The sequence below is a fragment of the Melanotaenia boesemani genome, chromosome 22 (assembly GCF_017639745.1).
Source record: "Melanotaenia boesemani isolate fMelBoe1 chromosome 22, fMelBoe1.pri, whole genome shotgun sequence".
NCBI classification, from domain to species: Eukaryota; Metazoa; Chordata; class Actinopteri; order Atheriniformes; family Melanotaeniidae; genus Melanotaenia; species Melanotaenia boesemani.
This window is the reverse complement of record NC_055703.1, coordinates 21,705,245-21,730,685: the sequence shown is the minus strand read 5'-3', so window position 1 is coordinate 21,730,685 and position 25,441 is coordinate 21,705,245. Positions and strand designations below refer to the sequence as shown.

The window sequence follows — 25,441 nt, the reverse complement described above, 5'->3', positions numbered from 1 at the left end:
TAAGGTCTTGCGTCAGTTATTTGAATAATTTGTTTATATTTCTTTCTAATAAAAGATTGTTTCCAATATCCAATATATGCAAAGAAATTATTTTCAAATTTCAAAATAATCCAGAAATATTTTATCTGGGAGATTGTAAAGGTGGCACAAATAAAGCCAAGCAAACAGAACAAACACACAAACATCTCTGTACCTTTCCATCTCGGTACACCAGAGAATGTCCTCCTTGTTGTCCATGTAGACGGGGAAATGCTCGTCTTTCCCCTGCTTCACAGAGTTGGAGCGTGTCGTTATCGTACGCAACTTCTCAAACTGGAATTATCATCCAGAGCCAAACACACAAACAGATACAAACAAACACAAACATCCTTTTTTTAATCCTACAGCTATTGCCCCTTGATATAGTAGCTTCCTATAGCACATATTTACCTTTTAAAGTACTAAGACAGTTTTAGTTGTTTGAGTGAAAAATACAGCTGGAAAATGTGGCAAAAAATAGTAAAAGATAGCAACATTTTTTGAATAATAAGCTAAATACATACAGTATCTTACAGGCTGTGTGCAAATATTAAACAATAATCTAAGTAAAAAGTAAAAACCTCTAAAAAAGAAAGAAAACAGACATCATATAAACATATGAATGAATGAATGAATGAAAAATACTTTATTAATCCCAAAGGGAAATTCAATTATCTTAATTATCTTAAGATTCAGACATTCACGCATGCACACACAAACAGGTGAATACCTTGGCTGTGCGGCCATGCTCGAGGCACTCTTGTAGGTCCAACCTGTCATTCGTCATCGGTGTCAGAGGCCTGCAGGGTGGAGTACAGCGGTGATTTAAAGCTGTGTTTCTAACAAATCAGCAGAGTGAAATAATCTCTGCATGTGTTTGTATGTATCACCTGGACATGCCTGGCAGGTTGCCCCAGAAATAGCGAGCACGATGGGCAGCAGAGACCTCCTTGGCATCAATCATCACTGGGTTACACTGAGGAAGAGCAGTGGGGTTAGCTCCTGTTTGTTTCAGGTTTATCTCAGTTTTTCTCTTTCTTTTGCTAAAAAGTAATTTATGATGGTTACAGTTCGCTAAGCAAAATTATCTATACAGCTAATTAGAATAAGCAAAAGAAACTCTATATAAAGTAAATTTTCATGTTTAAAATGACCATTTTTGCTTGTATACCTTTAAGTATCTACAAAAAAAGTAGCTTCTAAGCTGCTAATCTATAAAAAAAAAAAAAAACATGGACAGTGCCACCGTGACTCTTTGGTGTCCTCTGCTGTCCAATTCCCTCTCATACAGTTTTGACTTCCTTGGTGCCTCGCACCCAGCTCTCTCTCTCATCTGCAGCTGTGTAGATGGTTCAACAGGAACGCTGCACAGCTGCTGTCCATCATCTCATCAATCTCTCCAGCTTCAAAGCCTGGTTTCTCCAGCAACTCTTTGCCAGTCTGACAACTATTCTTCTTGTGGTACTGAGCCCACTTCTGTTAATGGTTGTATGAGTTACTCATTTGAATTAAAGTCTAATTCTGCATCTCGTGTCCTCAGATGCCCTTTTTATTGTGTGGCTTTCTGAGGACTCCCTGGTCTGGATGTTTTGCCCTTCATTACCAGACTCTTTTGTTCAATAAACCTTTGTTTCTCCTGAGATTAGCATTCGAATCCTCCTTCTGCAGTCATGACAACACAATACTACAAATCACAAATTTCACTCAAGTGACTTCAAAATCTTCACAGCCTGTGACACTCTTTGGATGAAGAAACGACTTTCCACAAGGACAAAAATGTTCTCTCTGTGAGCTTTGTTTTTCTACCTCTAAAAAGCGTGAGATGTCCCGTTTGTCGCTGACTCCCATAGCAACCACATTCTCAAACAGCCAGAAGAACGGGCGCTCATCGCCTGGTTTTGGTCGAGCCTCATGCAGCAGGCGATAAAACTCAAAAAATAACCGGCCAGTTCCCTCTGCAGGAAGACAAATAACATTCATTTAAAGCATATTCCCAACAGATAAATCTTATAATCTTACAAGGCATTTGTCCCTCTATTCTTACCATAAAGCCCTTTCCTTGCAGGGTTGACTATTGAGAGGTCGTTGCAGGGGCTTCCTCCTATCACCAGGTCAAAGGGTCCCCACTCTTCAATCTGACAGTGAAAATACAATGTGAGTTAAAAAAAGGCAAAGATTATTTATTCTTTCATGTTGCGGATGGAGCAAATATGAGAACACGTCACTTACATGTTTGCGAGTTACGTTGCGTACGTCTCCAACGTACATGATGCGACCATGGTGTCGCACCATGCCAACAGTGATAGAGTCTTCACACACTTCGGATGCAACATATTTGTCAACCTGGATGCCTAGATCTTTCAACACCAGCAGACCTAAACAGACATAAAAATGAATATTTCCAACAATGTTGCATCGATCACCACAGACTTACATCCATTTCTGCAGCTTTACACCTGTACCTGTGGCAATGCCGTCAAATAGGGAGAGGACTCTGATTGGTTGCCTCTTCTCTGCTGCAACTGGAGGATACAACTTCGCTGGCTCCTGTGAGAAAAGGAAGAAGAAACACTGATGACTGTGATTTGAAATATGTGTTGAGGCAATAAAAATGTGAACTTGCTCTGTTTTGATGTGTATTAACCTTCATGGATAATTAGAAGCCCTGGAGCAAATTTATATTTCCAGTTTAACTGAGCTGTAATACACCTCTAATTTCCAGCAAGGTTATGAGAGAGAACATGTGGCATATACATCAATTTAAAGAGATATCATTGACTTGTAGTGTGCTATGTAAACTGGGCTAAAATTACTGGGATGTGCTGTTAAGAAATTTTATTAGTTGCTGGATTTCAGAAACATTACATTTAAAAAAAACTTAAAATATGTGTTTTTTTATAGTCAGCATAAAATGGAAAAGTCTAAATGGAAATACAAGGCATTTCTCTTTCAAATTAATTATATAAAAGGTTCTGTTTGTTGCACTGTAATAAACTCATAGTGATTTTTATTTTAATAATGCTTTATCATCAACAGAGAACAGAGAAGAAAACTTACGAATTCCTGCTCGTGGTTGTTGGCGAAGAAGTGCTGTAGCCTGCAGGGCCAGTCGTCCCGTCGCCGTAGCAATCCATAGGTGTTCCGGGATCCACACATGTAGCAGTTCCAGGGGTCTTCTTTGATGGCCGCCGCTGCTGAGCCGGCTCCGACCAACAGGTCCACACACTCCACACAGAAACACCTGCACACATAAGCACATTCAAGCAAATTTACTATAGCTCAGAAAAATGAGAAATCATACTGATGTGTTTAAGCTATGGTCATTTCTCTTTTTTTTTTTTTTTTTTTCAAAATTGGTTTATTAGAAAAAAAAAAAAAGGAGATGCACATCACACCAGTTTTGAAATCTTTACACTGGCTACCAGTCAGTCACAGAATAGATTTTAAAACCCTTCTGATTGTTTACAAATCCCAGAACGGTTTAGGCCCAGAATACATCTGTGATATGTTCAGAGAATATAAACCTAGCAGAGCTCTTAGATCCAAAGACTCTGGTCAACTAGTCCAAACCAGTGTCCAGACTAAACATGGAGAAGCGGCATTAAGCTGTTACGCTGCAAACAACTGGAACAAACTGCCAGTGGAGATTAAACTTTCACCAAATGTAGACATTTTTAAATCCAGGTTAAAATCATTTCTTTTCTCATGCGCCTATGCATGAAATTGGCACGTTAACTTTTTTAACTTATCTTGCTTTTAATTATTATTATTAATTTATTATTTTATTGTGATTATGTGCTGATGCTTTTTACTATTTCTAAATATCTGTAATGTCTTTGTTTTATGTAAAGCACTTTGAATTGTCCTGTACATGAAACGTGCTATACAAATAAACTGCCTTGCCTTGCCTAGTTCATTCTTTTTTTCTGTCTTTGTTCAAAAACATGGGCTTGAGTTTAATGACATTAGATAGGCTAAAAGAAACAGGAACATTCAAAGCTAAAGCCAGGCAGTGCATGTACTGGATATTGTTCATTAACTTTCCAATTATTCATTTCCAATGTATAATTATGTACCTTGCATGTCTTGCAAAGTGCTGAGAGTTTCATAAACAACTTAGCTACTGGACAAAATCTCATGACATTTCTATATCAAGTTATGTGACTTGTTCAATAGAAAAGCTTCACATTTTGCTGCATGATGCCCACACTTATATCTATATGATAGGTCAAAATCAGCCCCTAACATTGGTCAGTCTTTAAGTCCTGTTGCATATCATCAGAGGTTGATTGGTGCCACTTTTGATCTTTGCTGTGTTTGCAGTCAGGAGACTTAGATGTCAAAATCAACTGTGTGCTCAGTATTCAAGTAAATAAATCTGTTCTACATAAGCTGGCAGACTGTTGCCAATAAACAGAAGCATAAATCTGATTTTAAGATTTTTGGGTAAATTGTATCTGCAGATGTGAAATGAAAAACTTTGTCCCAGCCACCAAAAGAAGCTGCTGCATATCAATCCAAGACTGAACAGTGTAAAACAGTGCTTCCCAACCTGGGGTACGGGACCCACAAACGGCTCAGGGGGTCCTGAGGCTTTTAACATTCAGAACTATTGTGATTAATGTCCAAACATTGTTCCTGTTTTGGTTCAAGTTCAAATTTAAGACAAAAAAAATATTGTATGTTGTTAATTTAATTTTTGCTTTATCATAGGACGGGACTCGGACAGAACACATTATTTATGGTGAGAATCTCACTTTTGAAAGCATAGTTTCAGCAAGGGGTGGAACAGGGGGTCCATGGCTTTTTAGTATTTGCATGAAGGGGGGATCCCCAAGGAAAATAGGTTGGGAAACACTGGTGTAATAAGGTGCTGTGCTATACTGACCTGCAGCAGTTGTTGTTGCCACACATGAGCACTTCCCTGCCTCCACAGCAGATGGTGCAGTAGGACTGGTAGCCATCGTCATCATACTGGTAGGCACACTCCAGGAATGAGTTCTGCCAAGGAACAGTGGTTTTTTTGTTTGCTTGTTTTTCTTTCATTATTCATTGGAAAATTGCGTTTCTACTATTTCTTCAGTCTTTTTATGTATCTAAAAGAAATCTATCTACATTTCTAACAATGTTTATGTTGCTTTAAAAGCTGCTTTCACCTAGCAAACTTTGGGAAAATCTGCTGTATTTGTTGTTCAAAGTAAATGTTTAAGTAATCTTTATGTTTTTATGTTATGAATATATATCAGTATATAACATAATTGTTTTTTTAGGTAAAATGGACTCACTGAATACAAATAATGATAATAAAATTAGTAATTAGGGATCTATACATTTATAAACATTTTAAATCATTTTAAATATCACAGCATCACCAGGCTATGATATTTCATACTGCTAAGATTCTTGTCCTCCTCACAGGACCATCAGTGAGGCGTTTGATTGACCCCACATTCATTCCACAACATAACAATAGGCCCAAACATAAGAAAAAAGTTCTGAAAAATTATGTTCAGGTGCAAAAAGTCCTGCATTAAGCTATGATCTAAACATGACTGTCTGAGATTACATGAAGAGACAAAAGATACAACTGAGGCTTAAGCCACAGAGCTCTCCGAGATGCTCGAAAATGGTGGTTTAAAATGGTGCTAAGTAAATATTAATATGATACTTAGGATGAAAGAAATACAGCCTGATTTCTGTGAGAGGGTTCTTACTTTGCAGCCCTGGCACATTGCTCCTACAAAGAGAGGATGCTCCAGAGAGACATTGAGGCTTCCACAGGAAATGCAGATATCTGAACAAAGACAAACACTATCAATTTAAAACCACAAAATAAGTTTGTTTGGCTCTTTGATTTATAGACTATCTGCCACTCAACCACAATTAGCCAAATGACACCTTACAGCTTATTTGTACAGATACTTATAAATATAATCCTTTGAGAGCAATATTTTGTCTGAATCTTGAGTTAGAGAAACAAACTTTTGGGAAAAGAAAGTAATACTTAAACAGTTCATATGTTTTTACCTTCTATATTCCTGGTCTTCTTTTTGATCTCATGTATAAGTCTCTCTGGGAAACACGAAGCATAAGAAAACTTGTTACTCAGAATGCAAAATATAACAATAAACATTATGATCCAGTTCTGCTGAAAATGTGTTTGTAGTACCTCTGGTCCCTTCATCGATCACCTCTCGGATCTTTGCTTTCTCTGCTGAGTTCTTGCGTGGTTTCTTTGCAGGTGGAGGTGTGTATGCTGCCTCAGGCTCCGCCCACATCTCTGGGTACACTTCCTTGTATAGATTCTGTTCGTCTGTGTGGATAAAAACCAGAAAGCCCGAGATTTTCATTCAGTACCAAATTTTTATATTAATATCTGATGTTTTTGCTTTTTAACTGTCAACCAGAGTTTGACATTTCTAAATCATCTTAAATCTGCATCAAAATTTAATCTTAAATTTCTTTACACCTCAAAACTTTGCATGACGTTAGTAATGACTGGTCCGCTTCCTGTAGATTTCATCCCTCATGTTTTTATTCTACATACAGCTCATTTTCTTTTATCCTTAAAAAAACTTTCAGAGCTAAAAAGGAGTTGTTTTTTTCCATCTAAGTGATTCCAGTGCTGGTTTAGAAACTGAGCCTAAATTAGAACCAGTTCTTTCTGTTTGTGATTGGACAGCTCAGGAGAAATCTGTTTGGATTTTAAAACAAGAAACATGAGCTCTCAGATTAATTTGGTTCTCAGGCTGGTAACCGACTAAAAGATGCAGGTGGTGTTGTGTGAATGAGAGCAGTAACTTCTTACCTTCTGGAGGGTCCAGTGCTTGTGGACCAGTTGGGAGGAAACCTGTCATGGCCCACTCTATCATTTGCCTGGTCTGAAGATCCACCCCCTCTGCATCATCACTCGCATCACAGGAAGGAACTGGCCTCCCCGCCCTCACGCTGGCCACCTAAGCACAAAAATTAAACAAAGATGTTTTCTTTTAAAATATGATCTCAGCTTTCTGTCTCTTTGATCGGAAATGTGTCCATAACAAAGACAACTGTGTTTTTTATCTGACTCACATTGACAGTAAAATATATAACACAATTATTATAAATGTGTAAATTTAGGTCATGCAGAATAGCTACAAGAAGGAAATATAGTACATCTTTTAACTATAAAATACAACCCACAAATTATAGATTGCAGTGCAAGACTTACACAAACCACAAACAAAATGTGGGCAGAACTGGAGGAGAACATGCCTCCACAAATGCAAAATACCAGCCAAAATAAACTAGATAAGCAGATCACGTTGCATTTATATTTTTGATTTTTCCATTGTTTCGTCCTGAGAGATTCATGAGTGTATCGACAGGCAGAAAAAGCCACACATTACAGAACAATCCACTCATTCTCCAATGTCGAAGAACACTGAGGAGTTTAAATGGTGGGTTTTACCTGCAGGGCCTCAAAAATGGCTTTACGGTACATGGATTGCTTGTTGTATGTTGGCTGATGGAAAGCAGATGAAAAAGAGCTCAGCGGCATCAGCTTCTCCACACAAACCTGAAACAGAAAAACCACAAATCATCTAAGGAAAAAAATGGGCTTTAAAACCCTTCCTTAAGTGACTCTTGGTGCCAGAATGCTAAGATAGCTTTGTGCCATTAATAGTCAAGGTTATCTTTTATCAAATCCATGTAAAAGAACTCAGTGAATGTCTGCTAAGAATGAAATATCGAACAAACCCAAGCAGTTATGTGCAGCTTTTAACTGCTGAATAAAGCTGAGTAAAAATCAGATGTAAAAAGTTTGAAATCATGTACTTGATGGAGGAAATTTCAGATACCCACCACAGAGAATTTGCCGTCACCAAACCACATCACCCAGCGGGTGCCATCTGCTGCTCGACTCCGGCCGCTCATCCACCAGGAAACGATCCGTCCAGGCCACCAAGAGAAACCTCGCAGCTTTCCAAACACCAGCGCCCCGATCACAAAGCCCCGACCGTCCTGTTTGCACACATAATGAACAAGGTAACACTCCAGCCAGCAAAGTCAGAACACAGAGTCCACATTTGCTCATGTTGTAAATATTTTCCCACCGATTACGGAGCCACAAAGGAAACTAAAATTCTATAAAAAATTCTGTGTATTTAAGTAAAGGTGAACTAATTTATCTGAAACATGCTGTTTTTTCTTATTTATTCCAAGTAATTAATTTCATACTTTGTCTTTTTTTAAAAATGTACTATTAAACTAATTCTTTTTTACAAGACATTTTAAAGGACTCGTGTAATTCATGCTACATTTTTAAAACAATGTGTTGCTAAAAACAGCATTTTACACTTTTCTGTATAGTACATTGATACTGATAAGAAAAATAGTATTTAAAAAAAGTATTTTGATTGCAAAACTACATCACGGTGTAGAGTTTTTCCAGGATCTCTTAATTTAGTAGATTTTTTTTTATATCTTTCCAATTCCACTTCTTCAGCAGGCATCACACTTAAAAAGTGCTGGATTATTATAATCCTGCCTGCTGAAGAATGATGGAAAACTGCTTAACTGCTTAGACACCAGAACCTTGGACAAAAAAAAAAAGATACCACAAAGAGATGCTAAATACCATTTAACTAATCAACACTTTCATCATCTCCCAGCTGGCCCACAGTGATGGTGAACCAAAAATTACTGGATAGGTTGCAGTGCATCCAAAACGTCTGCCAGGGTTCTCACCCACACAAAAACCTGGCAAAACACAACTCCTACTTTTGTCCTCCTACACCGGCTCTCTGTAAAGTGCGGCATTGAACACAAAACTTTCTTTCTCGCTTACAAGCCCCTTCATGCTCCTGCCCTCCGGTACCTGCCTGACCTTTTACCCTCTACATCTCCCCCTGAAATCTTCCCCCTACAGACAGCGGACATAAAGACTGGCCCCTTCAGACTCAAACATGGAACTCTCTAGAGGCAAAATACTGATTAACTAGTCACTTAAAACCCACCTTTCAGACTGGATTTTGCATCACCTAGAACCGTGTTTATTGCTCTTTTGGCTATTTTTGCCAAAATGTTTAGTATAATTTTCTTTTACAAATCAACATATAACATTAAATTCATGTTTCTTCTCAGACTCACTATTAATTGATTCAGGTTTCCCTCAAAAGTGAGCTAGCACTTACAGTTTACAATGTTCCTTTCAGGATCAGATGCTTTTAGTGTTTATTTTGTTCATTCCCTGCAAGGAAAGTGGGAAAGTGACCACTCGGGTCGGTGTTTAGCTGAGTTTTAAATACAGAAGCAAACATGGAGAGAAGATTTTCCCGCAGGAAAAAACCAAAACAAAACAAAAAAGCTAATTTAAGACAATTTTCCAGCTTTTTCACCTCATCTGACCTCTTGGATTATGGAAAAGCCAATCTAGATTATTTACATTAAGCTGAAGGAAATTCATCATATACAGCTGACCCAAAGTTCATGCCAGATAGTACGTCTCACCTGGTATTCAATCTCACTGGGAGTGCCCTGGTCTCCCCTAGCAACCGGCTCTGGTGTAACGGCTACTGTTGGAGAGGCAGGGTCTGTATGTTGTTGTGAAGGGGGAGGAGCTGGGCTTGCTGGCTCCTCCTCTTTTTGAAAGTCGGCCTCTGAAAGGTCATCCATCATGTTTATCTCTGCCTCTCTGTACGCCCGTCGCTCAGCCTGTGGAGGAATAAGAGCAACAACTCATGAGCAAAGCCGGCAAATACTCCAATAGGACTGCTGATCCATCTGGTGCACAATGACGATCAGGCAAACTACATTATCTCACTAACTTCTACAGCAACTCTGCAGAATTCACGATTTATGGATTACAATTTTTACTTGTGGGCAAAACTCCTACATACACACTCACACACTACATACACTGGTGCTGATTAGATAATAGATTAGTCATGCTAATCTTTCTTTTTTTTAAAAAAAAAAAAAAAAAAAAAAAGGTAAAATAAATTATTTATAACCCTGCAGCTTTGGAGGATTTGCCTTTTTATTTGTTTGATATTTGCTATTGGACTATTTATGAACATTTCTAGTATGTTAAAGCTAATTAAGTTCTTTTAATATGAGTTAAAATGGAAACAACATCAAGTAAATCATGCAGTAATGACTTCAAATTGGCTTCAATCATAACCTATGGCAAACACACACACTTTACTATTTCACATACAGTAAATATAGTACAAGGTCAATGTATTTTCTTTTTTTTTTTTGCAAGGATGCACAATGAAAGAGAAAGTTTTCTCAATAAATCATATAAAAGAAGAGCTGTTTCATCATATAACACATTTTTCTTCTGCTTGTGAATATGTATTATCAGAGTATGCTGGTTTAGTTTTAATAATTTACTTCATTTAATTAAATAATTTAATAAGGCTCCACACTTCGATTCAATCAATAAATAGTGTGTATTAAATCGCAGGCCAGCTGTACCACACCACTAGTGTGTCACATGTAACTGCTGCGAGGGAAATCTTTGCACAATTAGGGAATTTCCAATAAGAGCAGCGAGATACAAACTAGTGACTTTGCTTTTTGGTAGTATGAACAAAGAGAAACTGATTCTTCTCACAGAAAGGACACAAAATCAAACAATGGAAATGAAATGTTTTATCTGAAAAGAAGACGACTCCAGCATCAATATTATCAGTCTTACATTAGGTTAAATGAGAATATGTCCTGTCATCTATCATAGCTACATTCTGCCCTACATACTGCCGTCTTTGGTCACATTTAATTTGTTGTGTCATCATGTATGCGCCCTCATTTATCATAACTTTATATATCTTTTTGTTTTACTCCTATTGCCCACTCGCAAATACTCTGATTAATGAAAGATCTCATCAGTGATGTTTTCCAGCTGATCTGGTGGCTGCTCTGGATCAAGGCCTTAGTAGGAACAATCGTTTTATAGTTCTTCTAAACAGGAAGTGAGTGTGGAGAACGGGAGCGGTGGGGAGGCAGTTCAACGAGTTCAACTCAGGGAAGGAAGACGAAGAACCGGCGAGTAAATAGGATTATCTTATATATCTGGAGAATACAGTACCGAAAGAAAGAAAGTACAGAGCATTCTGATGGGAGACAGGAAAGGAGAAGATATGAAAGGTCAGATTTTCTCAAGTGGAAGTCAGTTTCTCTTCTTCATTATACAGCAATAGCTTTAATATGCAATCTTACAGAAACACAATCAAAGGAAAAGTCCTGCATTCATACTGTTCCTGAAGTTAAAGCTATGGGAAGCTTCAGAACAGACCCAATCATTTAGAAATAGACTATTTTGTGTGTAAACCTATCAAACTTTTTAGTAGCCAGCAGGCACATGTTAGCATGTTTCATATAAAAGTAATGGACACAATGCAACAAATATTGCAAATGCACCAGTGTACATCTGCTTTCCTGTTAAAACAATAATGTTAAATCACAATCTACATCCTCATTCCCTGCAGCTGATCATGCCTGTTTATTCAGCAATCTACTGGTGCATTTCAGTAGAGCCCCGAAGTTGGAATTTCCAAGCAGGAATAAGCAGGTGAAACACACCACAAGGTGGATTCCCACCTCAGAAATCAGACTTGCAAGGTAATTGGAACACAGGGTAACAATGGGTCTTGTGGAAATCAAGACTTTCTACAATAACGCAGTGTGACTTAACCCTTTAGGTGCCAGAGTTTTTAACGTTATTATAAATGAGAAAAATGTTGAATATGCAACAGTTTACGATAAAATGACTCATCCAGTTTCTTACTGTGGCATCACAGGTTGGCAACCGTATTCTACAACTTTCACTATGATCTACTTATATACTGTAAAGTAGTTTTATTGGTGCCAATGGTGGAGGCAGCTGATGGCTGACGGCAGATTCACGTCTGCCATCTTGGAGAGGAGAGTGTTAACAGGTTTAAGTTCAAGGTTTCTTTATTGATACCCAAGGGTAGATTTGTTTAGCAGAAACAATGGCAGCATTTGGCATTTCCTTAACAAAACAGAAACATACAGTGAACCTGAGTTCTCTGAGTTAAAGTTCTTTGGCCTGGTGATTGTTGCAATTTTTTGACTTTGACTCTTTTTTAATTGAAGCTCTTAGTTGGGTTACAGTTAAATGCTCAAAAATACAGTAAATCTGTTTTGAAAGACTTTCATAAACTATGCAAAAACCGACTCCTTTAATTTACTGCTATTATTAAACATTTATTAAAACAATAAACAGTGTTTTAACTTGTTCACTCAAATCATGAAATAACACCAAATGTCTACCAGTTGAGTGAGGCTTTATTTTTCACATACACAAAAATCAAACAGTATAAAAAATAATAGAATAGAAATACTTTATTAGAAATACTTTATTAATCCCTTCGGAGAGCCCTCAGGGAAATTTGGGTAATCATGACCTCACTGGTTTCTATGCTGCAAAAATCCCACAGAAGCCGAGATGAAAGATCCCGAAACTCCACTGGAGCATATCAGTGACCTTAAAAGGCAACAGATGAGAACCATTTGGATTTTATTCCAGCTGAGCTGGAAGTTGTAACTTAACTGTGAATGTGTGAAACAGGCTAGAGGGGAGAAAAAACACAACGGTACTTTTCTAGAAAGAAGGAAAAGTAAAGCAAAACAGACAAAGCGGGGGGAGGCCTAATGGCGTAAATTCAGCTGGAAGAAACCGTAAAAGTGGGCTTTGGGTCGTGACAAGGCTCGCTCAGTTTGACTCCGAGGTGAGAAGGTCACTCCTCCTCGCTTCTGTTGACCTCTGACCTCATAAAATCCTAATCAGCCTGTTACATGGATCGCACATACTTTTAAGGGAATTTCCATGTGTTTTCACTGTTTTCTAAATACTGTTTTCTTATTTTTTTATTTTTCCTCCTTGCTGCAAAATTGTTTTTATTCGTGCCAAAGTTTAAGACACTAAAGATCAAATCAATATTTGGTGCGACACAGTTGGCTTTCAAAGCAGAAACAGTTTTAAAGGAACTTTTTATGTTACAGTTCTTCAGTGTATTTGATCTGAATCATTCAGATCTGACAGAACTATGTGGGTGTCTTACCATCTGTTGCAGGACCTCATGTTCTTTGTGTGGATAAGGATAACTTTCATGACTCTAGCTGAATGTTCAAAGTCGCTGCCAGAGTTGGGCCCAATCACGTGCCTCCCTGATGGTATTTTGTGATTATTAATTAACTGCACTGCTCTGTATACATTCACACTTCGCACTGCAGTTTGACATTTTTTACATACTTGCATAATGCAAATATTTACATTGCTGAGTATTCTTGTCATTTCTCTGGTGAAAACATGTTTCAAGGGTTTATATTTTTATTGATAAAGCATAATGGATCAGTCTGAAGTTGTTTTTGTTTTTCCGTAGGTGTAATAGTTATTGTATGTGTATGAAATCCCTATAAAACTGAACCTGAAAATAAGCACATGGGTTATTTCGTGCAGAGAACAACTTGACAAAAGCAGCTCTTGATTGATACACTGATTCAATGATCTGCAACTTTTTACAGACTTTTTTTGTATTCTCTTAAAGTTTCAGGTTTTCTCTCTGTAAACGTATTTTTGAAGTGTCTTTTCAAGACAACTCATTATATTCATCATTAGGTGTTAATTTATCCACCATTTTTATTTATAACTAAATACCATACAAATTAACCACATGTGGTAGCTATTTAGCTGTAAAAACGGTATGTTAATAGGCTACACTAAAATTGTGAACCGAATAAAAGACACATACATCTTTTACCTGCTAAACATCTGCATGTTAATGATGTTATGTTAAATAAGTTGGTGTTTGCATTTGAAGAAGCTGCAGCTGAACAGAGCTGCTGACAGCAAAATGCCTGCAAAGTTTTAAGTATATGTTTTGTTTATGTACATTTAACAGAAACATAGATGAACTTGCTTTGTCAAGCCTCCATAGGTTTTATTTTACTTTTTAAGTGGCTAAATTACTTGTTATTCTGCTGAAATAAGTGATTTATTTAGCTGTTTTTATAGATTATATTAGCAACTGTATGAATAGTTTTTAAGCATCAAGTGTTTCAGCATTTTTTTAATTCTGTATGACATTTGCAGGGATAAAACTGAACAAATTAGAAATCACAACCCATTACTTCAATCGTATGTTTTCTTGTCATTCTCATTCATTTATCAAGAACAATTATCTAAATCAGCAATCTTTTGATTTTTATTTCATAACACCAAAAACTTGTTGTTCTTGTTGTGAAAGAAATTGGCAAACTGATTATCATATTGATAATCTTATTAGAAGATGAGTAATCTGACTTCCGTTGCTTAGTGTCCTGCTTAGTGGATGAAACGGTGTTTGTTGCCTAGCAACATTAGCTGGTTGAACACTTCACCACCACCCTACTTGTTTTTTTGTTTTTCCTTTCAGGAATGAGGTTGAGTCACAGGTGACAAATGAACATGCAATCATCTGCTTGAGCTTCTGTGAGTTCCTTCTAATAATCAAACAACAGTTTTAGAAAACACAGACAAGGATGTGTGTGCAGCTTTTGCTATGCTGTAGTCAGGCAAAGATCTGCTTAAATAAATGCATCAAATAAAACATAACTTTTACATTTTTAAGCATTTAAAGAATTACTGGGTTAGCTTTACTTTTAAAATAGTTGTTGCTTCATATTTGACTCCATTTGTTTGTTAAAGGCATACTACCAAGGGATCATTAAAGTCAGTTATATTTGTTTATTTGTGCAACCATTCGAACAATGGCATATTATGAGATTTGCTCATATCATCCTTCCAATTAACCTTTAGGACTTTACAACTTTGCCAGTGGCCAATAAAATCGATGGTTTACATTCACGCATACATTTAAGAGTGTATTCTTTAACATCTACAGTAAGTTACACACACTGCAATAAATTAAATGTAATGGTGAGATTTCAAATTCCCTACAAACCTATAAAACACAAATATTTTGGCCAAATAGGCAGAATTTCAGGAAGATTTCCACTTTGCTAGGAGTTATTCAAGGTTTCTGCTGTGAGACCCACAGAGCAGAAAATGCTTTGAATTAATCATCTGTTTCCAAACACAACCATGTTCTTTCTAACTGAAGTGTTTGTCTCAGAGATATTTGTCAAATCAATTTAAGAAATATGATAACAATGAGAGAAGACAATGTGAAAACTGTGATTAACAACATGCAACATGTGAGTATACCTGTTCCCATTGCCAAAAAGGCATCTCACATCTTAAAAAAGCTGATACAAAGAGCTCTGAAGTGGATTGAAATGCTTCCGATACTGGGTATATACTGTAGTTGTGTTGTAATAAAAATGATCTCTGGGATTTTTGTTGCATCCTGACCAAGATAGAAGCGTCCAAATCCTCTTACTGCTTTAATATGAGGGACAAATAATAGGAGGCAAGGACAGAAAACGGTAGTAACATTGTGAGTTACAACTTTGAACTTTGAAAAACCCTATGGCTCGGCCAGTGTTTTCACTCTTAGTGCTGCCCCCTTGACCTCTGACCCCTCACCCAATGACCTGACCAATGAGCCATCTCTTAAACCCCTCCCACTTTATGACTGTGATTGACCCTGACCTCAAGATGAACCCGACATTGCTGAACAAGCAGCCACACACTACAATTAAAAGAGCAGTGAAGACCCTCTCACATTGTCAATATGCAGATTGCTCTTTCATTCGCATCGACTGCAGCTGTGAGACAAGTTAAAGAAAAGCAGTCAGGGTTTTCCACGAAGCTTCCCTGAGGTCTCTCATAATGAAAGGGAAAAAAACATCATGTGTCTGATGGGTGTTTACAGACAATAAGAAAATGTCTGAGGTAATTGTAGCATAATTATTTGTTGACTGTTATATCATTACAATATTGGGTGGCCTATTAAACGTCTTTCTGGCCAGCTTAGCCATTTCAACTGGAAAATCAACAAAAAATGAACAAATACAAGCTGATGATGTTTTTGTTTTTCAGTTATTAGCTAAAATGACGATACAAAAAAGCTATTTTTCAGTTTTACTTCTATATCTTCCATTCTGGGGTCCAGACCTCTGCAGAGGGCTGCAGGAAAGGTCTTAAAATTACTAAAGCAAAGCAAAAAAAAAAAATAATAATGCATTGATCCTATTTTCCTGCTACTCTCTGTCCAAAAAGAAGCTTTGTCAAAACCAAACTAAAAAGGGAGGTACACCACTAATGACAGCACTGCTCAGAATGGCTCATCCTAAACATAAAGCAACCATAAATGTGGTCCTGGTTGCTTTAATGTCACTGACTAACACATTTGTGAAAGCCATTTAAGGAGGAGCAGAGCTAGGGTAAAGGTGGGAGGTGAAGGGTTAACAGGAGACATTTGCACATGCTTTTAGCCAATGAAAAAGTAAGAAAAGTTTGAAAACTGATATAATAAACGTATTCTTTTCTTTCTAGACAAACATATGAGCAATGACATCTTCTCTCCCCCATTTGGAACAATCTTAATGAATTAAGTACCATTTTACTTCAAGCAGAAGGCTTGGAAACAAACTTCCAATGAGAAAACTTAACAACAAACCAGCTTGCATCACTTCCTGTTTCAACATCTAAACTTAATGCTGCATTTCTCTACACTCTTGTATACTCTGCAACACATGCTCATATGGAAAAGAAAGATGGAACCACTTACAGGCCAGCAATGGAAGCTCTGCAATTGTAACCCTTCCTCCCTGGCTCTCTTCCTCTCTGTCATTTTCTTCGTCTGTCACTGTCTCACCTCCTCCTCTTCCTCCTACACTTTGCTTTCTGTGAGTCTACTCAAATACACTCACCCTCCAGCCTTCATTGCTCTCTCTGCTGATTGGCCCACGGTGAAGTGTGTGATTTAGTGGCTTCTTCACTTAACAGATGTTTACGTGAGTTGAGTCTGGTGGCCCTGAGGCTTTCAGAGTGCTGATACTCATGCAGATTTGGATTAATGTTGGTGTGAGTGTGAGGTGTGTAAAGTCAAAGGTTAGGTAATCCTAAGAGTTCACAAGTCAGTAGGATGTACACACACACACACACACACTAATGACCACATGAATGTGGGATTCAGTGATACAGCGAGGCATGAAGGAGTTTTGCGTGACAGGAGGGACCGTAAATCGAAGCCGACATGACGTTTGTAAACTAAAAGCTGAGACTTGATGAGACAATGTCCACTCTCTTGAGCTACACTGAGCCCAGTAGAAACTCCTACTTAAAGCTGCACAAACACATTTTTTTGGCCTCCAGGAGGCAGAAGAACTCCATTACAAGCAGGAAGACACATATTTCTAACACGTGTTATCCGAGTTGTTGGGGGTAACATAAAAGCAAGCAGGTGGCAGCTTGCATCATGGATGAATCGACATTGATCACCTTCTTTAAATGAAAAGAGTAAAAGCTCGCTAAGCTGAAAACAAGGTGCTACACAAAGAGATTCAACAACTATATTCACTTAAATACGACAGAAATGTAAAAAACTACAGTTTTTTATTCAAGAGAGTGGGTTTCATCTTTGAGACTAGGACCCCGTTACTTTAAGATGTCCATATTTATACAATAAACAAAAGTAAAACAACATTAGCATAAATCAAGAGCAGCCTCTAGCAATCTGATGCTTAACAAGGTTAACATAACCTCTACCTTTGTCTCTAATGTGGTTTCCACCTACTTGTGATATTTTTAAGGTATGTTTCAACAGACATTTTCTCCAATCAGCTAAAAGGTGATTTCAGTCTAGTGTACTTTTGAATTTCCACAGGTTAGATAGGAAAGATCGTGCCTGGTAAGGAATACAGCTCCTCCCCAACAGGCTTGGCCACAATCTTACAACAAAGTGGGCTTCAGTTCCATTTACTTAAAAAATGTTCATATTTATGTCCTAGAACACAACTTTCATTAAACGAATGGAGCTTACTGGTTTATTAATCGGATTTCACTGCTTTCTTGTCACATCTGAGCTTTTTCTCCTTACTCATTATGGGACTTGCCTACAATGATAGATTCTGATAGATAGTACTGTGGTACTTTAAGTTCCAGAGAAGAGTAAAGCCGAAAAGGCTGAGACTGAAAGGCAGATATAGAATGCTGGGAGAAATGTTTCATGCTACAAGCTTCAATAAGTATATTTAAGGTAATCTAAAGCCTTGTTTCCACAAAGTGGTTTGGCACGGGATGGGACGGTTTGATGTACTTTAACTGGAAAAACCCTCTCTATTTTGTTTCCAGCCAACAGTACCCTTACCCGGTAGGCATCAATCAGCCAGACTGACATGTAAGCTACATAATAGTGTGATGTCATAGCCTTTCTTGTTCCACCGAGGGTCTGGCTTGTTACAGGACAGAACACATTTTTTGTGTTTTCACAGGCAATTACTGAGAAAAGTGCCAAAATATCTGATCTGAGCCATCCTATTTTTTTGGAAGCCTTCCATTGTGGTGTCAATCTTACCAATCGGACCGTAAAAGGGGGAGCTTGGCACAGCTACAATCCATCACTTCCCATGCAGCTCAGCAATAAGAACAAAGCAGGAACACCATATGTTTAAATACACTGGATTTTTTTGGTGTTCAAAGCCACATGCCAAGAAGAAAGAACATAAACTGCTGGATGTCCACCATTTTTGTCCTTTGTGTGTCACGTTCTTCTTCATTTTAATTCAAGGAAGACTTTGCACTGCTATGACATTAAGCTATAACGGACAAATCTATCGTTATCTGGCTTATAACCCACCTACTGGGTAAGGGTATGGTTGGCTGTGCAAACACAACAGACATCAGTGTTTACGATACCAAATTGCAACAAATCCATCGTGTTGGTGGAAATAGTGTTTTTCAAAGCTTACTGGTTTATGAACCTGATTTCGCTACACTCTTGTCACATCTGAGCTATTTCTCACTCATTCTGGGGATTTACGATGATAGAATTGTTTTTACAAACAATGACAGCTATTACGGTGGTATAGCTTAATGTTAGCAGACATGACGATTTCAAGTGAATATAAAACCTAAGAGACTGAAACAGAAAGGCAGAAATAATACACTGGGAGAAATGTTTGATGCTACAAGGCCAACTCAGAACATTCAGGGTAATTTAAAAGTACAACCTCTCTAACAGGGCTGTTTTAGGTGGGTAAAATCCCCCCTTAAACTCTTTTTAGCCCAAAGTTCCTGTGGTTGAAAAATGAGGAGACCGAGGAAAGGACCCCCTAAGATTTAGACTTCTGTTCCTGGAAAAGGTTTCTGTGATTGAAATGCAGTCTCAGATGCTAATTAAATAACCTCAGAATGATGTTAAAGAAAGCAAAGAGGGCTACAGTACAGTATACGCATAAAGCATAGCGCTCCAAAAATGCTTTGTCTTTTCTATTTTAATGCAAATACTGAAATTACTTCAGTTACCAAAGTTCCTTAACAGAGCAGCAAGATGTGATATTTATAGAGGTTTTAACAGCTGGCTGCAGTTCAGCTGATTGACAGAGCAATTTTTCACACACACACACACACACACACACATAGAAACAGAAATCTGGAGTTGGTTAACCTCTGTCTCCATCACAGATTTCCTCATTTTCTCTTTTTCTGTAGAACACAAACATTCTCTTTATTTCTCTCTTCTTTCACTCTTTTTCTACATCTAAGTCTTTCTTTGCTTTACAACTTAGTTAAGCTCCTTATTTTGTCTTTTACTTTAATTACATTCTTACTTTCAATAATCTGTTCATGTACTCAAATATCACACTTAATTTTTTTTTATCTATTTGAAGCTACTTTATGCTTGTTTGTCCTCTGCTCAGTGTTTCAGAGGGAAATATTTTTTCTTTCACTGTGCTATATCATACTAGCTATAGCTAATGAATCCTTCTCAAATTTGCATTAAAGGTTACAACAAGCACATATAAAATAATATATTTTATCTTTACATGTATTAGATAATTATTGCAGGTATAAAATTCTTATGAGTGCATAAGAAACAGTATATCCTTGTTCTGTTCTTGCTTTATTCTATCTGGTGTTAAAATAAGTTGAAACTAGGAGTTGACGTTATGTTTTTTGTCTCAATTTCTTTCACAAGCACATGCAAAAGCTTGAGAGTTGGTAATGAGTCAGTAAGTGAGAACAAAGTGTTGACAGGAAGTCACATATGCTCTACCTTCTGCCATCTGTCATATGTACATGCAACAGTTTCCAAATCTGAAGACCAGCTGGTATCAGTCTGGCCAACTAAACTGAGTCTTAAGTAATTGCATATGCCTCAAATAAGTGTTGAATTTTTATGTTTGTTTTAAACATCCTCTTAAATTAAACCTACACAAATCTGTTGATAGTTACATCTTTTTGACTCATTTAGAAGTTGTTTTGGAGTTTTTATGATCTTGTGTCATATGCCTTACAGATTTTGTGATTGTGTCCATCAAGCACTGAGTGCTGCAGAACAAGTTCAAACAAGAGACAGAGGAAACAGCAGCCATTTGTGGTTTCTGTCTGAGCCATCAATCTATCAGCATCTGTTCCTCTCTCACACTTTCACATCTGAGTGTGTGTCAAGTGCCCTTATATATATATATATATATATATATATATATAATAAAGACATCAGCAATAATTTTATAACAGCTATTGTTGTTGTCCATCAATCCAGGAAGGATTATAAGACCATTTCTAAACTATTTAAAGTCTATTGTTCAACAGAGAGAAAGGTTATTCACAAGTGGAAAACGTTCCGGACAGCTGTCAGTCTTCTCAAGACTGGATGGCCAAGCAGGTTTGTCTCAAAGTCAGCGCAATGTTCAGAGAAACTGCAAAAAAAAAAAACCTAAGTTACATTTCAGACTCTACAGATCTGAGTTAGTATATTAAAAGTTCATTGCAAGACAATTAGAAAAAGACTGAACAAATATGGCTTGCTTGTAAGGGTTGCAAAAAACCCCCCTCTTCTCTCAAAAAAAAAACATGGCAGTGCAGCTTAGGTTTGCAAACTTGCATCTGAACAAACACAAAACTTCTGCAACAATGTTCTTTCGACATAGAAGAGCACAGTGGAGATGTTTGGTCACAGCACCACACTTTGGAAAAACAGCACATAAGCACAAACATCTCAATCCAACTGTCACAAGCATGGTATTGGATTTGTGATGATTTGGAGTTGTTTTACAGCCACAGCACCTGAACACATGCAGTCACGGATTGGACCCTGAACTCCTCTTTATACTGAAGTATTCAAGAGTCAAATGTAATGACATCTGTTCAAGCTTAGCTGTTCAAGCTTAGCTCAAAGTCCAGACTTCAACCTGATTGAAATGCTGTGATGGGACCCTAAGAGAGTCGTGCATCGTGAAATGCTACAAACCTGTTATATAGAAGGTTGCACTTCTAAGCACTGTTATATAGAAGAGTGGCAAAATTCCTCCAAAAAATATGAGCAACTGATAACATCAAACAAAAACAACTAGACAAGAACACAAGAAGTAAACACCTGGTAGGCATTCACATTTTCAGATGACGTGAAAAACTAAATCCGCCACTTACAAAAACACTTGTTAACGTGAAGTCCAGTATTTACTCTCTTTTTCCTCTTCTCCATTTTCCACAAACAACTGCTTTCTTGAAAGATGAGGTAGATTTAGCCTGATTAAAAGTAGCACGCCAAAAATCATACAATAACTTAAAAAATAAATAAATAAATAAATTGAAAGCTTCAAAAAGCTGATGGGAAACTGATGAATAATCTTCTGACATTTAATTTGCTATTCATTTGAAATATTTATTCTAAGAACTTGAACAAAAGATTAAGATAAACTGTTTTGTTATACCTCTGTTTGTATATGAGGAGATAATCAAGTAGAAGTTGTACCATCCGCCACATTTGGCCAACTCTGGAAATGGACTATGGAAAAGTGACTAAAATAGAAAGTATGACTTAGGTACACACCTATTCAAAACTCACCAAGTCCAGAACAATCACACTGGTACAACCAGACAGAGAAAAACCAACAAATTTCTCCATCTCTGTGTTTGTATTTGGCTTTAGCAGCCATTGATTTTTATCCAGCATTTAAATGACAGGGAAGTTTAATGATGGGACGAATGGATCTATCTGATTGGACTTAAAGGGTGCATCATGTTAAAAGAGCGTCTTTCTGTTTTATCCCTTCACTAAAGACAAATTTAAAATCAGCCTGAAGTAAAATATCTTTGTTGGACAAAAATGCAGAGGAGAGATTGCAAGCTACAGAAAGCAAAGACACTGCTTTAACTAACAGAATAAATGTCACTGCAGAAAATCTAATATATTGAAAGATAACAGGTCATCCAACACAAGCAAATTTGTAAAGGGGAAGTCAACTCCCCTCCACTGTAAACAAACAAGCTCTACAGAGTTAAGGCAGGAAAGGCAGGCAAATCCAAACAAACTGTGATAAAGGCTAAACACAAACTCCAAGTTAAATTAGCTGTTAACCAAGAGGCCAAATGTTAGCTAAACACATCTGTAAAGGTAAATGTTTTGTTCCAAACCTAAGGAAATAAGAAAACTATAAGGAATTGGTAGCATGACATAAAGGAGCCAAACCCAGAGAAAAGAAGAAGAAAAGCTTTGCAAATGAGGTTGTGTCATGTCAACTAGTTATTGCTTGGTGAACAATAACTAATTTAGTGAAATGTCTGGATTGCATGCAGGTCTGTCCTGCACATGAACTTTTTCTACAACAAAGCGATGCCATTGTAATAGGTTTAGCAAGTGGTTCAGCACTGTCTTCTTGAAATAAGACAGTCTGAATGACAGCATGTGTGTACCTTTCAAGACCAACAGTGTCTTCTAGATGTTCAGTCAGTTTCATAGGCAGTAATGCACCTCCATACCATTAGAATGGAGGACCACTAGGGTCTTTGAAATAGCAATGCAGCATGTTGGTGATGAGTAATTAATTGTGAAATAAAATTAAACTGGGGTTGTACATAAATTTTCAGACATCTATTTGATGATTATCTAAGTACTGTCAGGGTTTTTAAGAAATTGTTGAACCTTGAAATATCTTTGGACTACACTTACTCAATTAGAGGTGATTTCAAAGACTATAGAAAAAGACAAACCTATTCTATAAACACAAAAATAGACTGCAAGACATAAATAAACAAATCAACAAGAGCCAAAAAAGCTTTCAGCCTGTAAATTCATTAAAAGACAAGAGCACGCCAATGTTTCGAAATCTACCTGTTTCTGTAAAGCAAAGTGTAGCTTTACCATTTAAAACGGTCATTTTTATAATGACACTTCAACACTACAAGCATGTGACTTATCCAAGACTAAACATAAAGCAAGAGTAAATGCTTGAATTTTAATTCTAAATTAAGACTTTAATACGTGTGAATAGGAAAAATTTCATGACCTTCAGATACCCTGAGTGTGTTTTATATCTCCGGCAACCCAATGAACACATGTGGAATGGATTATGTGAAAGTAAAATTAGTGCAACATTTATGTTTTGAATCGAAGCCCTGACCTCATGAATCCACACAGAGATATAATGTTCAGAACAGCAGGGAGATGGGAGTGAAGATAATATCTACCCCCCTTGAGAAAACAAAGGTGGAGCTGCTCAAATGCTTCAAGAAGAGCAGAAGCAAGTGATGGCCTGCTTTCAGGTGGGTGGAGTGGCAGCAGGCATGCAGTGTGTTTTGTGAGTGATGCTGTGGACTCAAGCTAAGAGCCTAAATGTTTTAACAGCACAAAAAAATCTTAGGAATTTAGGACAGTTCTCTCAGTTTATTTGGTAAAAATAAACATGAAAACAGAAATAGCACGTATTTGAGTTAATACCCCTGACATATCAAATAAAGATGTCAGACTTGATAGCAATACGGCCCAGCATGCACTTCACTGCCATGCTGTTGAGGGATTTCCCCTTAGCTTGACTACTCAGCACTGCACAAAGCAAACCACAGCTAATTTCTACTGCAGTTTGGCTTCTTTAAAAAGAAAAGCACCATTCAGTAAAATGATTCAAAGGCCAATTAAGTTTTTACAAGACAAGATAGTGCAAAATAAATAACTTAATTTTCTTTCCTTTCTAATGAGTTACTTGTAGTCTAATTGTGCTTGGTTTCTAAAAAAATACTTTGTGTAGACAGATATTCACACACACAGAGACATTGTTGTCTCCCACCTCCATCTTCCATCGGCTGAGCCATTCTTCTCTCTGCCTCCTACTGATGTAGTATGGATCTCCAGCCTGAAAAGTTACTCTGGGGACTGGCCTCCTCCGCAGTCTCCCAGTCTCCCCCTGCACACCAACCAAGCACAAATGTGACAGCAGTTAGCTTCATTTCTAGATGCAGAAAGCAAGCAGAAGTGTATTATTTACTAGCTTCTCACCTCCCTAGGGGAGTCACAGTTTCTGTCATCTGGCTCGTCTGCAGGAGAAGAAAAGTTACAGGAAATGGGTCATTTGTACAGATTTAACAAGAAGTTTAATGAGGAGGGAAAGTCATGGTTTTCATCATTCTGTCTCAACCTTCATAATTGAAGTCAAAATGCCCTCAAACATAGCAATCTGGAAGTTATTTGGGTTTTGAAATTTCAGAAAATTAACAAGTTGAATGCAGGTAAATTATTTTTTAAAAATAAGACAAATCATGCTAATTATTAATTCAGATTTGAAACGTTTAGGTTAATCATTAAATAGTGTTATAACAAAAGCATATCTGCACTGCAAACATGAGCAGAGTCACATTATTTTAACTTGGATGTTAAATTTATACCCTTATTCCTCTCGGACTGCTCTAGTTTCCGGCGCCCGCGCTTCTTGCGAGGTGAGGGCTCCGGCTCCTCGGGCGGAGTTGGGGGAGCATTTGCACAGGGGTCAGAGGTTGCCATCTCCTGGGGAACAGACAGAGCAAAGTCTGGGTCTGAGAAAACTCCTGCTCGCCTTCATCTAGATCATTCAAAGGGCAGCATGTTCACCGTAATCATACACACACATGTGCAGGGTTTAAACACACATAAAACACTGCAATTAAAGAGCTACTGAAGTACTTGCGCAGACTTATAAGTCTGCTCTTGTTAGTACAATGTAGAGGCCGGTGTGTCCAGCAGATTGTGTCTGTATAGGATCAGCATAAGAAACAACCCCAGCTTCTATTAACACACACACAGACAAACACACACCTTAAGGATAAGGAGGGGGGTTAGCAATGAAGTTATTAACAGGGTAAATGATTAACAAGCACATGTGAGGGGGAACTTATGTTAAATGATGCTAACTGCTCCAGACTTAAGACCTAAATGTAGCATATGAATAAAAAAAGGAATAGCTTGATTAAACAAATGTGCTGCAAAATATTTAGGTGACAAAACAGCTTTTGTAATTAGGCTTGTCCATTAGCTGAGCAGCACCAGTG

At 37.5% G+C, this 25,441-nt stretch overlaps 1 protein-coding gene across 6 annotated transcripts in view; it reads right to left on the bottom strand.

Annotated features, from left to right (window-relative positions):
• LOC121633332 (DNA (cytosine-5)-methyltransferase 3A-like) overlaps positions 1 to 25,441 on the bottom strand; it is a 57,574-nt gene that overhangs the window by 5,466 nt on the left and 26,667 nt on the right. For 4 of the 6 annotated variants that reach the window (XM_041975230.1, XM_041975229.1, XM_041975228.1 and 1 more), the window contains 19 exons: positions 24,803 to 24,920; positions 24,417 to 24,454; positions 24,208 to 24,324; positions 9,511 to 9,714; positions 7,864 to 8,022; positions 7,469 to 7,576; positions 6,827 to 6,974; positions 6,188 to 6,331; positions 6,046 to 6,090; positions 5,733 to 5,812; positions 4,907 to 5,019; positions 3,076 to 3,259; positions 2,481 to 2,565; positions 2,248 to 2,393; positions 2,063 to 2,153; positions 1,825 to 1,973; positions 909 to 994; positions 749 to 818; positions 194 to 312 (listed from right to left, as the gene is read on the bottom strand). In XM_041975230.1, the coding sequence (XP_041831164.1) occupies positions 194 to 312; positions 749 to 818; positions 909 to 994; positions 1,825 to 1,973; positions 2,063 to 2,153; positions 2,248 to 2,393; positions 2,481 to 2,565; positions 3,076 to 3,259; positions 4,907 to 5,019; positions 5,733 to 5,812; positions 6,046 to 6,090; positions 6,188 to 6,331; positions 6,827 to 6,974; positions 7,469 to 7,576; positions 7,864 to 8,022; positions 9,511 to 9,714; positions 24,208 to 24,324; positions 24,417 to 24,454; positions 24,803 to 24,920 (2,204 nt within the window). The remainder of the gene's footprint in view (positions 1 to 193; positions 313 to 748; positions 819 to 908; positions 995 to 1,824; positions 1,974 to 2,062; positions 2,154 to 2,247; positions 2,394 to 2,480; positions 2,566 to 3,075; positions 3,260 to 4,906; positions 5,020 to 5,732; positions 5,813 to 6,045; positions 6,091 to 6,187; positions 6,332 to 6,826; positions 6,975 to 7,468; positions 7,577 to 7,863; positions 8,023 to 9,510; positions 9,715 to 24,207; positions 24,325 to 24,416; positions 24,455 to 24,802; positions 24,921 to 25,441) is intronic. The other 2 variants (XM_041975231.1, XM_041975233.1) reach the window with 2 other exon arrangements.